General features: G+C 46.7%; 1 protein-coding gene across 3 annotated transcripts in view; it reads right to left on the bottom strand.

Moving 5' to 3' along the window:
- The window catches only part of pkn1a (protein kinase N1a), a 33,536-nt gene extending 11,657 nt beyond the window's left edge, over positions 1 to 21,879 (bottom strand). The window contains exons 1-5 of one of the 3 annotated variants that reach the window (XM_040186786.2): positions 21,001 to 21,879; positions 1,854 to 2,048; positions 949 to 1,054; positions 647 to 795; positions 200 to 320 (exon numbers count right to left, since the gene is read on the bottom strand). In XM_040186786.2, the coding sequence (XP_040042720.2) occupies positions 200 to 320; positions 647 to 795; positions 949 to 1,054; positions 1,854 to 2,048; positions 21,001 to 21,021 (592 nt within the window). In that variant the 5' untranslated portion in view covers positions 21,022 to 21,879. Of the gene's footprint in view, positions 1 to 199; positions 321 to 646; positions 796 to 948; positions 1,055 to 1,853; positions 2,049 to 2,693; positions 2,870 to 5,981; positions 6,003 to 21,000 lie in introns of those variants that run through there. The other 2 variants (XM_040186787.2, XM_040186785.2) reach the window with 2 other exon arrangements.

Here is a 21,879-nt window from a genome sequence, read left to right on the forward strand (position 1 = left end):
AGGGTCTTTCCCAAGGACATTACAGAGCCGGGGATCGAACCCTCCGCTTGCAGGACGACCCTGTTCTCCAATCAGCCATATTCACCAATGTCATCACATCCAAAAAAGGTAGCAGCAGCCAAAGTGTGCATTGATTTATAGGAAATGGGGCAGAAGTGTGTTTTGCATACTACTCATTTTACCGGCCGGTCAGACTCACCCTGGGTGTCCTCGTTGTGCTCTGTGGCCTGCACAGCCTTGCGGATCTGCATGCGGATGATGTCAATCTTGGTCTTGCTGTCCTGCTGCATCTGCTGGGCTGTCTGCAGCATCTTCTTATCCTGATTGAAAGGAGATTGGAGACCGGCAGCAAAAGTCACGCAACGGCAAGCAAATATCCAATATAACTAATATAGAAAACGTAACAGAAACGATTCACTAACCGACTGTTACTTTATATCTATTGATTTGTGTGTGTTAAATTCAGGCTTAACGGTATGAGAGCAAGGTCGAACCGCAAGGTGAAAACGCTTGTGGAGATGCACACAGACAGCTATCAGCCAGTTCTGCGTTCTCCACTAAATACCTGGAGTGTGCAGATTGTTATGTGGAGCTGTGTTCAGGCGTGTGTGTGTGTGTGTGTGTGTATTTAAGCATGGTCCTGTACCTTGGTGGACCCGTTGGCGTAGATGGGGATCATGTTTTCGACCCCCTGCTTGACTTTGAGCTCGATGTTGAGCTGTCTCTCCAGGGCAGCGATGCGTTCCTTGTGGGCTGACGTACGGCTCTCCGCCCCAGGAGACTGGGGACACTCATCTGTGCCAATGGAAGGAACAAGATGATGTAGGAAAACAACAAAATGAGGGTTCACACAGTGCGTCAAAGTTATGGGTTCATCTAATGTCAAGCCATGTGCTGCTCACTAATCTGGAAGTTTCTTGGTGACATGGTGTTTTTCCACACGCGTACCTCTGTTCTCTTCTCCCCCTTTCACCACAATGTGAGCGTCCAGTTCTTGCAGCTGAGCATGAAGGTCGTCCAGTTTGCGATTTGAAGATCGCAACTGGCTCTCCACCTGCAGGAAAGAACCAATAAAAAAAAGCATAAATACACGCAAGAACGTCCCAAGAGGCCAGACAGTAAACTCTGGACTTTGAACCAGTTCGACGGGATGATTGACCATCAGTATTTGTACTCCGATCATTATGGCGTTGTAGTATTTTCTATTTCGAGTTTGACATGTGTATTTCCTGTTAACCACCTGCGTCCTGATCCGATCACAAGAACAGAACGCACTCCTTACATCAATTCACACCCCATCGACGAGTCTTCGGTGATTCTTGTGATCCGATCTCACGTCCCCACGTACATCACATACGCACGACAAAGCTTTCCGACAGGAATGCCCTTCTTGTGTCCGCCAGAAATCAAAACAACAATACAGGCCTCTTCCTCTGGCGTGTTCCAGGAAAACCAAATCACCTGATGGGATCAAGTTTGACTCACTCGATAAAGCCAGCTGATGTGATTTGGGACCTAACTGGAGATGAATGAGGGACAGGATACCTGTGGCTTCGAACGCTTATTGCTTTAAATAATCATTCACCTTTTAAATACCCACTACCGCAGCTGAGCAACGCATCAAACTCACTTCTAGCGACAGGCGGAGCTGGTGCAGCTGTACTGGGAACTGGTCTGTGACCAACTCCCCGGCCACTGTTCGTCATTCCTGCAGTCGCACTATGTGAAACCCGGTGACCCTTCTATCCCTGCCTTCTTACTGCCGTTTTGTCAGTGGAAGATATATTCTCATATTAAGTATCTGTTGGCCAAATCATCGTCTTTGGGAGGATGGGAGAGTGGGCGCGTCTGACCTGCTGCGCGTTCCTCTTGTCGGTCGTCGCCCTCCGTAGGTTCTCAGCTCCCTCCTTGATTTTCAGCTCTCTGCGGATCTCTCTGCGGATCCTTTCGCGATGCTCGTCCAAAAGCTGCTGCACGCCGGTATCGGAGAAATCTGAGTTCTGGTCCAGGCCGAGCTGCTCCAGAACCGACAGCCCACCAGGGTCGCTCTGCACGACAAGGAACAGGAAGCATAAATAACTAAGGCGATGTGGTTACAAAACTAAATTTAAAAAAATGGACAATACAGTCGGGCTGTGAGAGGGACATGGACAGACGAGGAAGAGATGGTGAGCAGGATAAGGCAGTAATGGGAGGAAGGAGGGGGGTGGGGGCTACTGATGGGGTGGGAAGGGAAAAGGGAAAAAATGTGTAGAAATAAAAATGTTTGAAAAGGAAGCAGGAGGCGCAGAGAGTAATAACAGAAGTCTGCTTCAGCAAGTGTTTATAATAATTCAAAACAAATCACCATACTGCTTAAAAGTAGAGCTTCACAGTTCAGAAGAACCATTAGGAATGTCATTTTTAATACAGGCTGCCTGACAAACAGCTACACACACAGCAAAGTGCACTATCCGTTGTTTTTTTAAAACACACACACACACACACACACACACACACACACACACACACACACACACACTTAAATAACTTTGCTCCATAAAGTTCCTACTTGCGTCCTGTGTCTTTTAAAATAAAATTCCCACTCAATAAGCCAGAGACACGGGGGACAACGCAAGTAGAGACAGCGTAAATGACACGGCCCGCTAATACAGGAACACACAAATCAAACAAACAAGCCAACTGCACTTCACCTCCGAGCTGTCCTCATCCTCCTCGTCGCCATGCCAACACATTTACTAGTTACCCAGGTACTAGGACAGAAATCTCTGGTGCGCTCCTGAGCTGCCAGCTACCGCCACGCTGAGAGCAAGATGGGTTTGGGAGCGAGGGCGTTGGGGGAACCCGGTAAAAAGAGATAAAGAGAGGGAGGAGGGGGAACGCCTCCGAAAGAGGATATCCGTCCCGACACCAAGCTGCTCAGGCCTTTCCTGTTTCCTCTGCAAATTCTGTTGCAGTCAGTGGTGAGCGAGACACGGAGAGAGCGGGGGGGACATAAACGCTCCCCCGTCAAGGACACATCCTTCCTGGGTCTGCGGCAGTAAGCTTGTCCCGTGTAAAGTCTGTGAGCGCCGATTTATCAGACGTGGCAGATGAAGTGACTTTGTGACGGCTTATTATTTGGTCTCACTTGGCTCACAGGATCTGGAGGGCGGAAACAAGGGAAGGATGCGTCTTCCAAGTATTGGACCGCAGCCAGAGAGTAAGATCGGCTGCTTGACGTCCACATCTGCAAGCCACAGAGGGGGTTCCCCTTCCCCTGGGGGACGGGACAGTCACGGCCTGCTTTTGAAGACAGCGGTGGCCTGAAAGCGAACCTCCAACGTCAGTCTTATTTCCCCATTTCTTTTTTTTTTTAGCCTAAATCAAAAAACCTACAAAAAAGGAGCTAAATGTTTGAGCCTCTTCTATACACTCAGACACAGCTGTTAGCATTAGCTTAGTTGTGTTACACCCTTGAGCTTGTCAGGTCTGTGACTGACAGAGTTTTCAAACCCCATCAGGATCATTTGAATTCTCAAATCCAGCTAAAAGCCAGAGGAGTAAAGTGCACCGTTTTTTCTCTGGAGGAAGCGACTGGGAGTGTGAAGTCAGCCTGGCGAGACGGACTCAATCAATCATCTTTGGGCAGACAGTCATGACCTAATTAATGTCCTTACTCAGCAACCATTACCCGGGAAGGGAGAGCATTTCATTAATTGTTACAAGTTACATGACGAAGGCTTTGTTCTCTTCCTCTATATGAACATTAGATCATAATTGTTAACCAATCACAGATTTGTCCAGAAATGCCCCCATTTAATCCCTTTGTTGTCTCCACATTGTACAAACTGATCGATGACATCATGAACCATAAAACAATTTTCCTCTAGAGAAATAATAAACCCAAGTACAGACTATATTGACCTTAATGTCCCGTTCAGTGTCCCTCGTTTAACTGTTCAGGGAAATAGCTTTTCTTTTTTTGTGTCTGTCACCGTAAGGAGAGTAGCCAGAAGATGAAGGAATGGCCCAAAGTTAACCAAAGAGAGACTTCTATCCATAATAGGCCATTCCCGACAAACCCTTAATCATTTCCTCACTAGGGGAGGGTTCTCTTTGGAATGGTGGCTTTACAGTACACACTGGGAATGACGACTGCGTCTTCTTATCACGGGGGGGGTTTGAGTGAACCAAAAGAGTGGGCCAATTAGGTCCGTAATTAAGTAGGTTATTATGTTGTCTTTCCACATGAAACTGACTCATGCCTCTGGACTCCTCAGTAGATCTGTGTGAGGCCAGATAAGAAAAGAAAGGAGACACCAACTGGACAAGGGGAGTTTTACTTCCTGTAATTGAAAACCACAGACTGAGCCGACTAGAAGCAAATACACAGCAATACTCCGAGTACACTGGGGCTTAACAGGTAAATATGGACTGTTTACTAAGTGACTGTGGTAAAAGCTGCAATAATAACTTCCAATACACTTGGAGGTTATTATGGGCCGACGTGCCACTGTCTGATCGATGGATGCTTTTTCCCCGTTTAATTCAAATCAGGTATTCAGGTTGAGGTAGCTCAACCTACAGATTAAAATAACTCCAGACAAGCTGGCAGGATATTGATCTACTTCTAAATGAAAATGTTCAAAGTGTTGACACATTCTGAGGACAAAAACGGTCAAATAATGAATACAGTAAGATTACACAAAATCCTGAAATTGGGAATATTACGACTCATATTTGTGCAAAACTGGCGACCTTCAACACACAATAACCCCTCTGGGCCTGAACCCACCACCTGCACCCCCGCGTGCTCGTTGAGCATCACGGACGGCGTGTTTGCGTGCACTTACTGCACGGGTCCCTTTGGGAGGAGCTGCTGTTGCTCAAATGGGTGGGAGCGTTTCGGTGGCGCTGTGGATCGTTGCGTTTCTCTGCTGTGTGTCATATGGTGAGCAGATTGTGTAACTGAACCGGAGAGATGCTGTTGGAATTCTTCTGCTCCGGTCATGCTCTCTCATCCACATCGCTGCCATGACTTTAAGCACAGATGCAGAGATGTCATGTAGTGATACAAGTAACTTCTCAAAAGAATAACAATTCAGTCAATCATTTACTGAGGAAATACTTTATCTACCCTGGGGTGTGAATGGCGGTGTGGATTGGTTTTTAGTCAAAAACGTATTTTGGATGGTTGAAGAATCTATGTTGAAATGTTCAAATTTAAGTTTTAGTCCACCACCTGTTTGTGACAAAAGAAAGGACAATAAGGGTCTATAAGCCAGAGTTGTACTTTAATGCTAATATTAGCATGGCAACACACATACCCAGTGGTTTCCAAAACCTTTTTGTCTCGGCTCCCTTTGGGGATGTGAGACACAATTGCATTAGAATATACAAACTATGAAAAAAAATGTAATTCTAAAATAAGTACATATCAATTTACTGTTTCAACAGGTTTATATTTTGCAAACTAGGATTTAAAAATGGAGGTTATTCATTTATTACTTTTTACTCTCCGATTTGAATGTATTTCAGGCGCTTTACCTCATAAAATGAGGTCAGTTTAAATACCACTTTACATCAAAACTGATCTATTGCCTGATTTCATGTGGGTTCTTTCAGTCTTTAATCCATAATGTTATTAAATGTATACATTTTAATATAAAAGTCTGAACACACGTCCCGTTCTCTGTTAACTTTTTTTTTTTTTTTTACACCTCCGTGCTTTTCCTGCTTATCCAGTTTTTCATGTCACATTGCTCAAGGGAATTACCCACAAGTCCTTGCAAAGTCAACAGGCAATGCCGACATACAAACATTTTCCAGAGAGCCTCCAACGCTCTGCGGTGGGACGGAACTAAACCCCCGTGGAGTTAGCGGGAGCGCGCCTCAAGGTCTGTGAAATGGGGATTGGCACGTGTGCACGCTCGCACTAACGGGAAACACTGTTTCAGGGCTGCTCGTATTGCAAAACTGTACAAAGACAAAACACTAACCTCCATTTCTGGGTAAATTGTACTTTTGAAGAGAAATCGATGAGTTGCTGATGAGATTCACAGTCACGGGTCCTCAACATCCACTGCCATCACGCCAGAGACACAGAACAGGACATCTGCTCCAAACAAAGCAGGCGCTTGTCCAATCACAACCGTCCTTCAGGATGTGCCATGTGTTCAGTTGGCGGGACATCGTCTCCTGCCGCTTCCAACACAAGACGCGTTAATGACGCGTTAGCAGCAGCAGCAGGTGAAGACGGGGTGTGCTATGACACGTTTATGTATGTAGGGTAGGCCACGCGTGCACAAAGCACGTCTCTTAAACATGCGCCTTTCCAATGAAACCGACTAAAGAGAGGATGGCTGACACAATGACCCTCGACTTTGCCTTTTTGACCCGGCATGCAGCTCTACGAAGACGGCGACAGACAAGCAACGAGGAATGACTGACTCATCTGAGGCTTGTGACGGATTCAGGAGATAACGGCGCCGGGAAAGACTAATTCAATCGGACTGAGTGAGCAGCGATGGGGGAGCTTGGGCCGGAGGGAGAAGGACAAGACAGAGCATGGGTGAAGTGCAAGTGTGCTTTAGCATGTCCTCCGCTGTGAGGACGCCTAGAGTTCTTCTATCGAGCGATAATGACTACTCAATAGAGCGATGGTGACCCACCCCCCAGTTTGGGAACCACTGCCTTTATTTCTGCTACATGAAAGTTGCGGAGGACAGATACTGATCCGTGATCAGTATCTGTCTGTAGAGTACAAGTAAGTTACATTATTATTATTTTTCACTCAGCGACAGGGTTTGCACATGCAGTCAGCAGGGACAACATTATTAAAATAAATCTTTCCGCCGAGCGTGCGTGACAAATAAGCATGTAAATATGTTGCTTTATTGCATAGAGAACACTGAAGCTCCCTGGTTTCTCTCTCTTCACACACACACACACACAAAAAGACAGACCGAGCGCAGCGAGGGGACAGGAAGAGAGGGAGGAGGGAGACGGACGAGGCACAGCTGAGAGGGTTCACGGGGTTGATGCGGACAAATAAGCAGAGAAAGAAAGAAGGGCGACAGAAAATGGGGCAAAGAACAGCCGAGACTACAATGTGCCACAATAGCACTAGTCAAACGTCCATCAAGAAAAGCAACGGGGCATTTGGGACGTGGACTATTCGGAGGCGATTCGTCTTTCCTTTGTTGTTCCTCCAGCTGACGCCGTGACGCAAACACGAGGACGGCTGTAAAAGGGGTCAATAAAGGCGATTCACAGCCGCAGGCAAACAGAGCAATGCAACCAAAGGAGGCAGCCAAGAGGAGCACTGGTAGCCAGCAAACCTGTGGGTAAACACATTTAACTGTCGGATTCAGCTGTGCACGACATACGCAGGAGAATAACACGGGTCGGCCCGGGACACACCCATGACGATGAGGGCGGCGTTTGACCTTCAACCCCTTTGGCCATTTTAACTACCCGATTGTGTTCCCCACCCATCACCCACGACAGGCCACTTCACTGCTTTGATTCAGGGTTCGTACGATCGACAGCTCGTCACATGTGGGGGAAATATTATTCTTTTAGCTGAATCAGTCTTTTTTTTAATTTATCTTAGACAAACAAATACAAAAAAAGTAGGCTCACGCACCGCGCCCGCGTCCACTCATTTGACTCACGTAGCAGGAAGGGAGAAGGACAGCGGCTTCAATAAAAGGTGCTTTGTTCAGGCGCATCGCTGCTGCTGCTGCCACACAACGTCTCGCCCTCCATCGATGCTGTTTGGTTATGCAAACCCTGAACTATTGATGCATGGAGCTCACCTGGATTATTGCTCACACGCTGTGAGACAACACAGAAATTCATCACACAGTGCGCAGCGTCTGTATGAATAAATGTTTTTTAAAATCAGCAGCCTCATTCGGGACCCAGATCATCACCAAACTTTGCACCAAAGGTTTTTTTGTATAGATTTGTTTTGCCCCCCATGTCGGCCTTTTGATCAAAGTGGGCAGTATCTGACCCGAACCTGAAATGAGTTTGACCCGCCCGCTCTATAGAGTCCTCACATTTAAATCAAGCTTCTTGAGCTTTCCTTTTGGTTACCAAAGTAAAGACGTGCAAACATATTTCCATACTGCAATGTTTTTGTTCATAATGGCTCGTAAACAAACCCACATTAACACAGTAACACAACTTGATGAGTGGAGTTGATTGAAACAATTATCTTAGAAAAATGATAAACCTTCTCTTTCCTTGATGCATATGACCAGTAGAAGTCAATTTATTTGGGACCCTGTCAAACCCAGAGAGCCTGAACACGTTTATGGAGGAAGAGCGAGGGTTTGCCCCAGACATGGAGAGAGGTCAGTGGAGAGAGGTAGATGTTTGGAGGACAAACATCCTTGCGTGGGAATGTAAACGCTGTCTGTACAGGCGGCTCCAGATCCATAACCACTGAACCGTTCCTGGACTAGAGAGAGAAACCAACAGCTACTCTGCTGCTCTGTTCTCCAGGGAACAAAACACGCAGAGGCCTTCATCGTCCTGGAGGGAAGACCCTCAGCTCTGCAGGACGCCTGTCAATCACCGCGAGCTGCAGACGTGCCCAGTGAGCGGTCCAGACACCGATCAATCACCTTCTACTCCGTGCCCTGCTTAGTCAGTGAGGACGCCCCCAACAGCTGTCAATCACCTCGGGGGGTACCCGCAGCGCGCAGAGGGAGGTGCAGGTAGAGAGAACACAGATGTGACCTTTTCTAGTGATAGTAAACAATTCATTGAAATAATCCAATAATCTATTTATCATTAGGGGAAGAGAAAGTGAGCGGCTTCTTAACATGCACCCATGTGCAACAAACTGATGGTTTGTTAAATGTTTGTTTCGACCGAGTTTGTTATTGTTGGGAGTATTAATAGCGAACCAAGAGGTTTTGATGATGAGTTTGAGAGAATTGGGTTTAACAGTCCGCGAGATCGAATTGTTTTACCAGAAGGGTCTGGTGACTTTGAGGAGAGCATATTAAGTCACATGTCTGTATATTTAAGATATGAGAAATATATCTAAAAGATACATCCATCTATATTATAGACTTAAGTTCACCATTTTTTAGGAGTATATGTTTAGAATCTGTGTATATTGTAAATTCCTACCAGAAATTGTAAAGAATTACTCCAAATACAGTTGAAGCCTCTTCAGTTCATCGAATGTGTGATCAATGGAAAACGAGACATAATCTGGTTAATTGTTTCAACAACACTTAAATTACAGCATGAGGCGTATTGCTGCTAAACTGTGTTGATGGTCAAGATATAGTTTGGTGTTCTTATGTGATTTAACTGAGCAAATTATGTCTAGTAGGGACACAAGTTGTTCACTCACAGACGAACACAAAGCAGCACAGAGTACAACAACTCACTCAGGTTGTAAGCTTCATTCATTCCTCTTTGTGGGATTTGCAATAATAATAATAATAAAAGAAAAAAAAGAAACCACACAAATGGATTACAAATACTTGTGGGATTGTGGGACAGGAACCAACACGCTCGCCTACATTGTTCCTTTTTAAAAAACAACGTAAAAACAGAAGTGGATTCATAATTAAACCAGGAAGCTACAAAGCCTTTCTAGCAGCACGTCGGCCTCTGCACTCTGCCGATCATCACTCACACGTCGGCCTCTGCAACCACAGAGTTCACCGTCCAGTGGCTGAGAAACGGAAGGCTGAGGACTAGATGCAAAAGGATAAATGTTGGAGTAAAGCAGCACACAATGAACACGCTCTGTGTTGTTCCCGTTTCAGTGAGGTCTGGATGCAACGTGTGTGTGTGTGTGTGTGTGTCAGATGAGGCTACGAGGGGGTGAATTGCTGACAGGTCTGGAGTATCTGCCTGGATGAACGTCAGAGCTGCACTCTCCACATCGCTGTGTTTTACTCCTGTGCGCGTGTTTACTTAGACTAAAGACATAGAACTGGTTCCACGGCAGTTCGAGGACAGGGCGAGACGTGCGCCGCCCGTTTGGACCCGTTTAGCCGCGCGGGGGTTTCGAGCGCGAAGGCAGGACGCGGTCCCCCAACCTGGCAGCTCTTACTTGAGCGAGAGAGGAAGCGTGTCTGTGTACGCATGTGCAGCTGAGTCATAGGAAGAGAACATCTGGAGACATTCCTGAGACGCCCGAGTGGTGACAACAGCCAACCTGGCACGACGGAGGGAGGGAGGGAAACAGAGCAGTAAAGTCCCCGGTCTCGTCTGCGCTGGTAGTTTTTACATTAAATACCACACAGACGAGACGGATACTACGTTAAAAGGCAACAGGGCCAAAGTTTTGCGGCTCTGTGACAAAACAATGCTGAGGGATAAATGCGAACACCAGCATGTTTAGCGGGCTAGCAATCGTTGGTTTGTTGTAAACACAAAGTACAGCCGGGGCGGAAGGGAAGGATCTGAAGGTGAACATCAGGAGAAAAATACACAGTATAACAAAGTCTTTTGTTACAATTGAAGAGTTTACTATTTTCTTAAAAACAGGAAATTGTTGTCTTCATTATTGAAGAATTATGTTGATCAAGCATTAGAAAATCTTGATGTTGTCAGTTAATGAGAAAAAAACAGCTTCACATTTGAAAATCTTGAAGTTGGCTTCAAATGGTATATTCAATGATGCAATGTGTTTTCTATGAATTCATTTGTTTTTGCTAACATTTTGCGTGTACTTTGATTTTAAGGTTTATTTTGTGTTTTTATTTAGACATGCTTGAGTACAAACTTTTAGTGTAAAACGCTTTCAGGAATCCGGAATATGAATATGTATTATCTCAAGCCACTCAATGGCTCGTGTGAACTTTTTAACAGCATTGAACAACGATCAAGTTGTTGATCACACGCACATCAGGATCCTTTAAGCCAGGCCGACTTCACAGAACGAGGCTAAATACAGCAGTGGCTTCCTCACACAGCGCTCTCTGCGCTTCTCCCACTGACGATACTAAAACCCTCGAGGGGGGGCGACGACATTTAGCCCGTCGAGTTTCACCGCACCTCAGTTCCCTCGCCGACACTCCTTTTTTCAGGGATGAGACCACAGGGAAGAGGACACGAGAGACAGACAAAGGCCCCGGCAGCCAGAATAGGAGAGACGGGAGGAGGCGGGTGTGACAAGTGGAGATAGAGAAAGGGAGAGAGGGCGGAGGAACGGCGGAAGAATAGTCGGCCAGTAAGTGATGAGAAAGTCAGTTCTCCTCTTGCAGCCCGAATATGGTTTTGCCCATTTCTGAAAACTTGGTCTGTTCTTCAAAGCAGACTTGTGACCTTCTTGCGCCAGCAGACATTCTGTGTGTCTGAGGCGAAAGCCAGTCGCACGGTGCATGTGTGGTGACCAGGGAGGCATCAGGGAGGGAGGAGAAGAGGGAGGCCATTGGGAGAAAATAGAAAGAATAAAACATAGTACAACGTGGCTTAAAGGGATTAAATTCATGCTGGACTAGCAATCGATTAATTTCAAGCTGCAATTTAAAAAGGCACTTTTGATGTCGTACACACATTATGGATTTTTGCAACGCTATTTATAAATGAGGCGTTTAAATGGACATTTGATTTGTTTCACAGTACGACTGCCACTGCTACTATTCAACTAATATAACCGCTAAAATACAATCACATTCAAATTCTTGTCCATTCTTAATAATTTGTAAAAGAGGCATGAAGATTAACAACTTCCCAAAAGTGTGATTAGAGACGTGTTAGTTGTGAGGAAGATCTGGTTGTAATAATTGCGTCAGTTGAGCCGTGACTAACAGCAAGCAAGTCACTCCCGCAAGTTACAAAGTGTGTGTGTGTGTGTTTGTGTGTGCTTTTGCGTTTCCAACTCTGAATATCCCATTTGCATGAGGGGGAACACCCGAGGGAACCGTGTGGATGTACACGGAAACCTAACAGATGAAGACCGAACGTGAACATTTACATCAAGAGCAGCCTGAGGATCGTACGGGTCTCACAGCATCAACTGTTATGACAGTTGGGTTCTGGTGTGGCAGAAGCACAGAACACTGTGTGTGTGTGTGTGTGTTTGTGCACAGGACCTGCAGAAACACGTTGAGCAGTGATCATGTGGTTGCTGTTAGAGGGACATAAATACAAGTCTGTTGTCTTTGCCACAATACGCACTTCTGCACTGAGACTTAAATCGAAGGAACATATTTTTATCTTTATCGACTAAAAGACAAAGGAACATGAATAATCAACTGAAAGGTCGGGCAATGGCCCAGCTGGTGGCAGAACTATAGTATAAGTGATGTAGTCATATTTTCAAGGTAACCCCCATCTGTCCTCTCGGTTGCCTTTCAGGAACAACAACCAAAGCGGCTTTTTTTGTGTTTCGGTTCCCTCATTATATAATTTTAGTGTAATCTGTTGCGTCAACATTCCCATGTTTAATATTGTTGAAAGCACTCAGCTTAGCACATTTTTAAGCGCCAACTTAAAAGGATTCTAACGAACATGCTTATTGTTTGAGGATGAGAGCGACGCGTGAACGTTAAGCTGAAGAGCGTAAACCGAGATGCTTTGGTTTGGACCTGACTGAGTAAACACAGCGTAATGTAAGCAGCCATTTAATCAAGTGGGAAAGCAATCCAATCTGCAATTACATGGACCAATATCATTTTAGAGCCTCTGCTTAGTTAAATGTCCTCCGAGAAAAGACATTGGCGATGTGTGAATGGGGTCGGGAGGAGACCGCTCCATCTCGCCGAGCACCGAACGCCCCGTGGACACAAAAACAGGGACGGCTTCCTGTGTGCGTGCGTGGAAGGCGGTCTAAATCATATAGGAAGAAACGATGAGCTCATTCTGTTGCCAGCTGTTTCTGTGACAGCGCTGCCCCTCGGTTACGCACCGGGACACACCCGTCCCCTCCTCCTTCGGGGCCGGCCAGCGCTCCAACGAGCCGGAAGGCCAATGAGGGGGAAAGCCGGCTGTCACAGAGGACGAGTGTTAAATCAGCCTGGTGACCTTGTTTTTCAAGGCACTGTACATGCACACAAGCAAAGATGACTATGTTAATATTCCACACATTGTTAACCTCGTCAATACCTAGCACAAACATTACCCATAATGCACCTCCACCACCGTGCTACGCTAGGAGCTGCTAGTGTAGCCGCGAGCTTACAGTTAACTGGTGAGATCAATTCTTTGACTCCACCTTTTACTTTTGATCTTGAAACCTGTCGTGTTCATCTCCGTCCCACACTGGCTAGAGTTCTTTTCCCCCTATTTTTACATGTGATTTGACTGAAACTCCACCCAGGTAGCAAACCTCCCAGCGGGCCGAGAGTTATCAGTGCAACTCGATCTCTCGAACTTTAATAACTCCCGCAGCCTATTTTTATCTTATAAGTCACACCCTCCGTCTGTGACGCACACGACCACACAAACGGTATGAACCAACTTTGTACTGCAATCCAGGATCTTATCAGCATCATGCTGGAAAACATTTCCTTACTTTACTCTGAATTATATCCATTATTAATTTAACCATCAGCGAGCAATCGTACAGCAATCTGCTGCTAGTCAACTCGACGCTCAACATGTATAAAACGTTCTGTCTGTGGAACCACGGCAAACCAAACAGTCTTCTTCAACACACACACACACACACGGGTTTTTGCAGTAGACCAATGGACCATGCAGACAGCAGCAAGTTATTCAGTAAGGTATCCATTGGTAGGATGGTCCACACCTAAAGGCAAACGCTCTCTTTCTAATTATCCTCAGCGGAGGACGCCCCCTGAGGTCCAACCACAACCAAACGGGAAAACAAGAGGGAGGGCGGGAGGGGGGGAGAGCAGCCGGCGTGTAGCAGGGACTGGAGGGAGGAGTAAGATAACAGAAGGGCACCATGGTAGATCACTTTACACTCCAGTCAAGAAGCACCGAGAGGGAGTTTGGTTTTCTATTCATGTCAAATAGGACAAAAAGAACAATGGTGCTACACTGAAGTATGTCAAGTGAAGGCCTTGCATGGGAATTGACTGGACATTTTGGGGTGATTTAACTGTATTTACGTCGTTATATATGACAGAACAACATTTTGTTTCGTCATAATTTGTAATACCAATTTTAAAAATTACATTTTTGACTTAATCCATTTGTGAATAGAACTTTACATCTTCCTTGAACAACAAAAACATGAACGCTGAACAAAATAGTGCGTGTCCTATGATGACCCCTCCCAAAAAAGGTCCACTTCTAAAATGAATGAAGCTTCTCAAGACTCTGGTTTTGGCGTTTTCCCTGCATCCCTTCTTGTCTACGTCAAAAAGATTGGGTTTTCAATAGCGAGCTACAGCCTTTGCAGCGAAACACAGCATGTGCTGCATCCCGTCTACAAAAAATGTTGAATTACATTTTTTAAATTACCCAGCCCCTCATTTGCAGTAATTACTTTTATTATAAAAGTTGCCCAACTCTTGCTTTTCTGAATTAAAATAAACTGAACATGACTTCAGTTTACCAAGTGATCAATAATCTGGGTAATGACAAAGACATTCCAAAATAACACAACATTCCATGTTCCCAGCGGAACAGAAAAGTGGTGTAATTTAGGATTTGAATGACTGGATTAAGCTGTATCAAGATTCATTTTGTTTGTTTTTTTGCAAAAGCATATTTCAGAGAACTGAAATGTAATTGAAACAAGCCTATGCAAGCGGAGCTCAGCTGGTTTCAATTACATTTCAGTTCTCTTTTCAGCACTGCAGAGCTTGATGGGAGAAACTGCCTGGTTGCCCCTGGTAACTAGTCCGTGATAACCACTTCCTCCAACGGTTGCCCCGGCTGGCCAAGCTGTCATGTTGGAGACATGTTCTCATGTTAGTAGACATTGTGAGTCTCCAGGAAGCTTCAGTCTCTCACCCTAAATAGCCCGCAAGACAGCGGAGCTCATACAAGGGGGAGGAGGTGGTGAAGTATGAAGCAGGGTTTCGTCACAAAATGTGACAAAGGCAGATAAGTTGGGGACTAAAGGCATTATTGACTAATTTCCCTTGTATCTATCGGTGGCATGCTGGCCAGGAAGTAACAAGACATGATAGAAAACTACTTTACCCTAACCCTCATTTAAAACACAGCAAAATGACATAGCTAGTAGTTTAAGTTGCCCTTTGTATGCATCAAATCAAAGGAATCTGGGGACTAAGCGACCAGAAATCAATATACCAGCTGTCCACCATCTGTCCTTTTCACATTTACACTAACGTGAAAGGTTTTGCTAATTTAATTCGAAATACATTTGAAGAAGAAGATCTGGCAACCATTGAGCCAACCGAAGCCTGGCGACCCGCTCCACATCATGTCAACAGGCCGGACAAAAGCACGCTGCAGATTATGAAACTTTGATTATCTGATGCATTTGCTTTACTAGCAGACAGCACATGCTGCGGCTTTACACCAACACATGCAGTATATTAATCGTGTTATCCCCCATACGAGTTTCAGCCAGTTCTGTGCTCTGAGCAGACATACATTTGCTTATTCTTTTCTCCACCGTTTACTTACACTAAATGCAGTTTTTGGGGTGTCTGTCATTTTAATTGGGCACCACATCCTGCATCACGTCCCAGTTTCTGCATTTGTCAGAAGATTCTTTGGCGCCCACAATGTGGCATTGGGAAACTTTTACATGGCGTCACTGTAGTGTCAGCGGAATTCATTTCCTCACCAAAAACACATGTTTATGTCACATCGTACTGGGTCGGCTTACTCTCGGCAACCATCCTTACATCCTGCAACAGGACAAAAAAAAGTGCATGCTCCACGGCAACACTAACCAACACGTTCTAAAGGACTTGAAGCCTTAATATGCTCCCATTCTTAGTTTCAGGGTGACCTATTGAATCAGATGGAAAAGCAATAAGGCGTAACAGCCGCATAAAGCAGCAGTTGACTGGAACTAAATTTGGGAGCAAAGCCTCCTAAACCTGGTCGGATATAAACCATTTAGTAGTTTAGCTTTAATTCAGACTGATGCCCCCGACCGGCTCGTGCTTTCTGGTTGCAGCTCAAGGGAACCGCGCCTGGTTCATCCCGTTTTGTTCATGAACCCGTTTACCAGCCGACCCCCCCCCCCCCCCCCCCCCCCCGCTGTGGGGAAAATCACCATTCTGTGTGCAGAGGGATGACAGCATTTCACAGTTGCAGAGCGGCAAGGAGGGAGGTGGTCAAAATGTTTTCCATTTAGAAAAGAGGAGGTAACTGGCACTTTGCCAAGTCGTGCACATATTGTTCATCAAACACGCTTTGAAAGCAATGGAATACAGATGTAAAGACACAAACTAAACCCCTATGAAAAACATGCTGCCTAGTGATCATTTCTAACAATATTACGTCGGCTTCAACGTCCTCAAATATTTTGTCCTATTAGGGGAAGAGCATGTTTCCTCAAAGTGAAAACCCTCCCTGAGACTAAAACAAACAACTTTGACCTTTCAATGCAAACTGAAAGCAGGTGACTGCTCAGTGAGAAGTGTTAAACGCAGAGCATTCCCAGGCTCACTTGGTCCATTTGCAAAAGGACGTTCACAAGAAAAAAAAAACACTGTCCATTTTATGGGCTGGCTACTGCCATAATAGGAAGGGGTCAAAGGTCGAGGCATGTCAGATCACATGGCTGCTGCAGGTGGCGGGCCGTGTGACAGGGGGAACGTGAGGAATAACTGCCGTTATATTAACAGAAAATAAAGAGATGGTAAAAAAAAAAAAAAATCTGAGGCAGACATGAAGACTCTACAAACTGCTTTGCGGGAAGAACAGCGGGGCAGGAAAATGTCTGTGGCAGTTATGTTTCAGCTAAGTGACCCCTGAAAAATCCTATTTTCCCAGCCCTCCCAGAAAGCTGGTGGGGTTCGATGGTGTGATGACAGCCGGGCGCTGCCGCTGGTCTGTCAGAGTGTGTGTGTGTGTGTGTGTGTGTCTAGGGAGGAAGGCGGGGGTCGATCCGAGGCAGGAATGCAGGGGTACATCGCTATGAGGTCATGGGATTTAGGAGATGTTTGCACAGAGGGAAGGCGAGATGTGATCGAGAGCTGGAAGAAAAAAAGAAAGAAAAAAAAAAAAAACGTGGAGAACAGCAAGAGAGAAACGGCAGCTCGGAGGCACGAACCCTCTGAAAACACGCCATGCCGTTGCAGGTTGCGTCAAAGCAAACACCCTCAGCTGGCAAATAAGACACACGAGGGCTTTCCTCCCCGGCGTGTTGGGGGTGGGGGCCTGCAGCTTGGCATGGCGAGGGTGTGGTCACACAACATACCAGCTAGGACCAAGAAATTGAACCCGCGGGGAACTGAATGTGATCCGGCAGACAATACAACCTATTGTACTGCTGCGGCTGTAGAGCCCCATCATCAGCACAATGCCCTTTAGACCTCCCCTCCACCCCCCCGGGGCCCGAAGCAAAACGCCTTACCCACATGCGAGCTGGGTTAGGGTTAAGCAGCCGCAGTGATCTGATCTAAAGAAAAGACATTCCAAGAGTTAAACAACGCAGCGGAACGCCTCGTCAGCAAAACCTCTTTGAATTCTAGTCCTCCGACTTACATTTATACTGGCGCGTTCACGACACAATCACAACAGCGAGGCAATGAAAGTGCAGAGTCTCAGCTTCCACGTCAGATGTTTGCAAAGTGTTTGGATTATTTGATTTATAAAACCTTCCTCCTGAAAAAAAAAACTAAAAACTATGCCGTTTCTTCAAAGTTGTAATGACAAATGCACCTCAACAATGAGCGGCCCCTCAGAGAGAGTCCATCCAAGCCAGAGACCGGCACACAGACGAGCTTCTGTGACCGAGACACCGAGTCCATCGGAGGACAGACGCACGGCTGTGCCAGAACAGACGCCTCGTTTCCACCAGACACTCCGGCTCGGCTGACTTTTCTGCACTGGTCCACTTCAACTGTTTTATGTTGTGTGGAAATCAGAAGTGCTTGAAAAGGGCTTTGATTCAGACACGTTAGATCGTTTCAAAAGCAAACTATTTTAGAGAAGCACGGGGGACGGTTTGCTGCTGGACTCCATATGACCCGTCTCTTCTATAATCCATTCCACACAGTCTCACTGTTTCATAAATGGAGTAATTCCCTTGAGGGTCCAGCCACAACATAAAGCACACAGTCAGTGGAGCCAATGTCAGCTTATGATCATGTGTTACAAGCCTAAAAACAGCATTGTCCATGTGAGGGATGCCATCATATGATGATCTAGATATGAAGGTGGGTTTTTTTCATATGATCTAGAAGACATTGTTTTATTAAACAGATGCCTGAGAATATTTGCTCTCTCTCTCTCTCTCTCTGCTCAACGGTTCCTCCGAGCTTCATTGTAGGTTCTGTCTGCTTACATGGCCACAGGGCAGAGCGGAGAAAAGCCTCCTTCGTCGAATAGCGGTCTCCTTACGTCATGGTAAGGCTTGTTGGAAGTACTCCTATGCATTCCTAGGAGGCTGACTCGGTGTGTGTGTGTGTGTCAGCTGTTGCATCTGTGTGTTTTGGATTGTGTGCACATGGGAACATGAAAATGTTTGCCCATGTATGCATGTTTTTCGTCTCAGTTGTCAAGTGAATATGCAAAGGCACAGAAACCCCTACAGTTTACTGTACGGAGCAGCAACACAGCGACACTCCCCCTCACCGGTCCTCCCTCATCTCCCCTCTAACCTTTGTCAGGAAGTGTGACGCAGGCGGGTTCAGGCTCCTGTTGGGGCCGTTTAATGCAGTCTTCCTGTGGGGAGGGGGCAAACAAATGGCCCGCTGCGGGAGGCGCTGCCCACTTCGTATCCACAGTCACGGAAGATTAAAGGGGAACTCCAGGAACGTCACCTATGCCAGGCCGTTTACAGGTGTTGGGGAGGGCTGCTGCGCGTGGGAGAAGAGGGGGTCCGGCCTTTATGTGGGCTGCAGAGCGCCCTGCTCAGTCGGATAAATCTCCTCAAGTGATCACATCCACCACATCTACTTGGAACCTTTGGGGGGGGGGGGGGGGGGGGTGTGGGGGGATAAATGCCCGGTCTAGCAAGAAAGGTTCTGTGGACAAAGGGGACGGGGGGTAATGGCTTCAGTGTTGTCCACACGGCACCAAACGACAGCAGCCCCTCGTGTTTCCCGCCGTAGGTCAAAGATCCAAAAGGGACATTGACCTCCACTTGTCCTTCAGGGTCAAAGAAGAAAAAAAAACACCACCGGAAGTGCTTTCAGGGTGCGGAGAAGATCAACATTGACTGGCATCACTGGGAGAGCAGCGTGGCACGGTGGAGCCGCCTCCCTGGGTTACTGATTCAACCCGTGACGCGTATCCCCGGCTGGTCATTGGAGCGGGGTGACTTAACGAGGCAAGGGCCAAGTTTAGCAGCGATCCGTTTTGGCACCGGTTTTCAAACCCTGGTTGTTTAACCCATATGGGGATTTCTGTTACTTCTTTAATGACCCAGCCGTCTCGCCTGAGAGGAGGGGAGGGGCACACACACACACACACACACACACACACACACATTAAAGGCACCAAAGCTAGAATTAATCCTCGTTGAAGTGGCAAACTAACCCGGCACGCAGCATTTAAAAATGGCACCCAGTCAACACGCAGCACTAGAGTAATTAAGCACAAACTGTGGCACATTTTACGACGTGCACGTGCAGGAGTTCAACACTTCCTCTTCCTTGTCAGAGACAAACGCCATCAGCCTGCAACTGAGGTTTCTTTAAATTAGTCGATTATTCGATTGACTATTTCAGCTCCAGGAGGTTGAATTTCATACCGGACCAGAGCTGTGAACCGACCAGAGGACAAAAAAGCCCCCACAATTTCTAATCTCCACCTAGTTGTAGTAAACAAAAGGCGTAAGAATCCCATGGAAACACTTCCCGAGCAACAGGGAGACGACAGAAAACCAGGCCACCACGTCTGAATCCTCACGTATCAAAACCAATCCGTAAGCGGCTGATGGATAGGAAGTGGGAAAACAAGTTAGGCCTTTAGTCTGGTTCATGAACTCAGTGAGTCATGCGGAGATACCCAAGAAGAGGAAAGTGTAAACCCTTCAGCGCAAACACACCTTTCTAAATATGCACGTTCTTCGGAGAACAACTTGTCCAACGTGCGCCTGTATGTCACTTTGCTTCTTTTAACCAGAGTGTCGCTCCAGACTAAAGTGTCAGTCTCAGCTTTAGTCCTGTGAGCAGAATAACAACAAAAAAGCTCAAGAATCGTTAGGAAATTGAGGGCGTTATTCACCTCGGCACACAAAGCCAGCAGCTTAATGCTCCCTCGAATGAGTAACACCTGATGGGAGTTGGGAAGGTGGAGCGTGTCGTTTCATAACAAAATAAAGCTCAATGTGCCTGTAACTCCCCTGTGTTTGCACCCACAACACCTTAAGGACACAAAGTGAGACCAACATCACGACGCAACACTCGCTGCACGACCCGGAAAGCGTCCCAGCATAAATGATTAACAAGAGAAGCTATCCATTTACAATTCAACTGGGCAGCTGGTGGTTCCTGTGGGGGGATGGAGGGATGGAGGGGGGGTCCTTGAGAAGCCACCAGGGACCTTAAAGTTGGGCTTTCCTGGGTTTGAATCTAGACATCACTTAGTCATTTCTCACCTGTTGTGCAATGGATCTGTATTTGGTTATTTATTTTTTAAACCAGCAGTTACCAAGTGACAAGATACTTTTTATTTTTGGGCAGATTACATTACCTAATGATAAAGGAAATGGTTCACCCCCCCATACTGAATACAAGCCCCCGGTCGGCGAATGCAAATCTGAAAAGGAAAAGTCCCTCTTGGTCGGGCTGAAAAAATGAGTCCATGTGAAATGAGGAGGGGGTCCATGCGGATATGGCTTCGTTTCTAGGGGTCACTACCCCCCCCCCCCCCACACACACACACACACACACACACACACACACACACACACACACGTTAGGCGCCAGTGGTTTAAACTAGCAACGGTCTCCTTCGTCCACTTACTTGTACGGAGTCGTTGGCCATCGCGGTCCCCGTTGCTCGATTGTCGGCCAGTTTGCGGTCTCACAGCAGGGAGCCTGCGCACATGCGGGAACCGGACCTCCCGTCACCGAACCGTCTCCCCCCGAGACAATGAAAATAAGGGACTGCCTTAGAATTTTTTTTACAGAAAACGGTTCCGGGTGTTCTTCCAGCAGGTGTTCTCTCAAACTTTATACAAACAGTGTGTATTGACACAAAGCCAAACGGGTCCGGAGGTAATCCGCATTGTTAGCTGGCCGCGCCTGAATTGATCCTGCGGGTTTAACCAGCGTAACGCCGGCTTCGCAAAAATAAAAAAATGCGTTCAATGTCCGCAGTTTTTTTTCCTTTAAAAAAAACCCAAAGCACCACAGACCTTCGGGTTAAAGCACGCGAGCAAAACTAAAAGGACTCAACGGCCATTGTTCATCTGGCCGTTCAACAGCTAGCGAGAGACCCGCGAAACTCGCCAGGTCCCGAACCCGACCGGAGGCACAGAGTCACATCCACGCGCGACGTGAAGCGAGAGGAAGCCCCTTCTTCTTCTTTTTCCCGGGGACATCCGCGGTACGTGAACACGCCTCGGTATCTCGTGTCTATCACTTGGCACACACACAAAAAGAAGAAGCCGCCTGTCAGTCCTTCGCCGGCCGCTCGTCCACTCAAACACAAGGGGCAACAGAGCATTTAATATGGCGATAGATTACGTCAAGCACGTGCGAGCATGGACTAAAAACGAGTTCTTCGTGGCGGTTCACGGGATGAGCAAGGGAAACATCCACGTTCACGCCCCGGGTCACTGACGGGAGAGCGGCTCGTTTCACTTGTACGTTGTGACCTGCTGCGCGCTCCCGACGCTCC

The sequence above is a fragment of the Gasterosteus aculeatus genome, chromosome 9 (genome assembly GCF_964276395.1).
Source record: "Gasterosteus aculeatus chromosome 9, fGasAcu3.hap1.1, whole genome shotgun sequence".
Classification (NCBI taxonomy): domain Eukaryota; kingdom Metazoa; phylum Chordata; class Actinopteri; order Perciformes; family Gasterosteidae; genus Gasterosteus; species Gasterosteus aculeatus.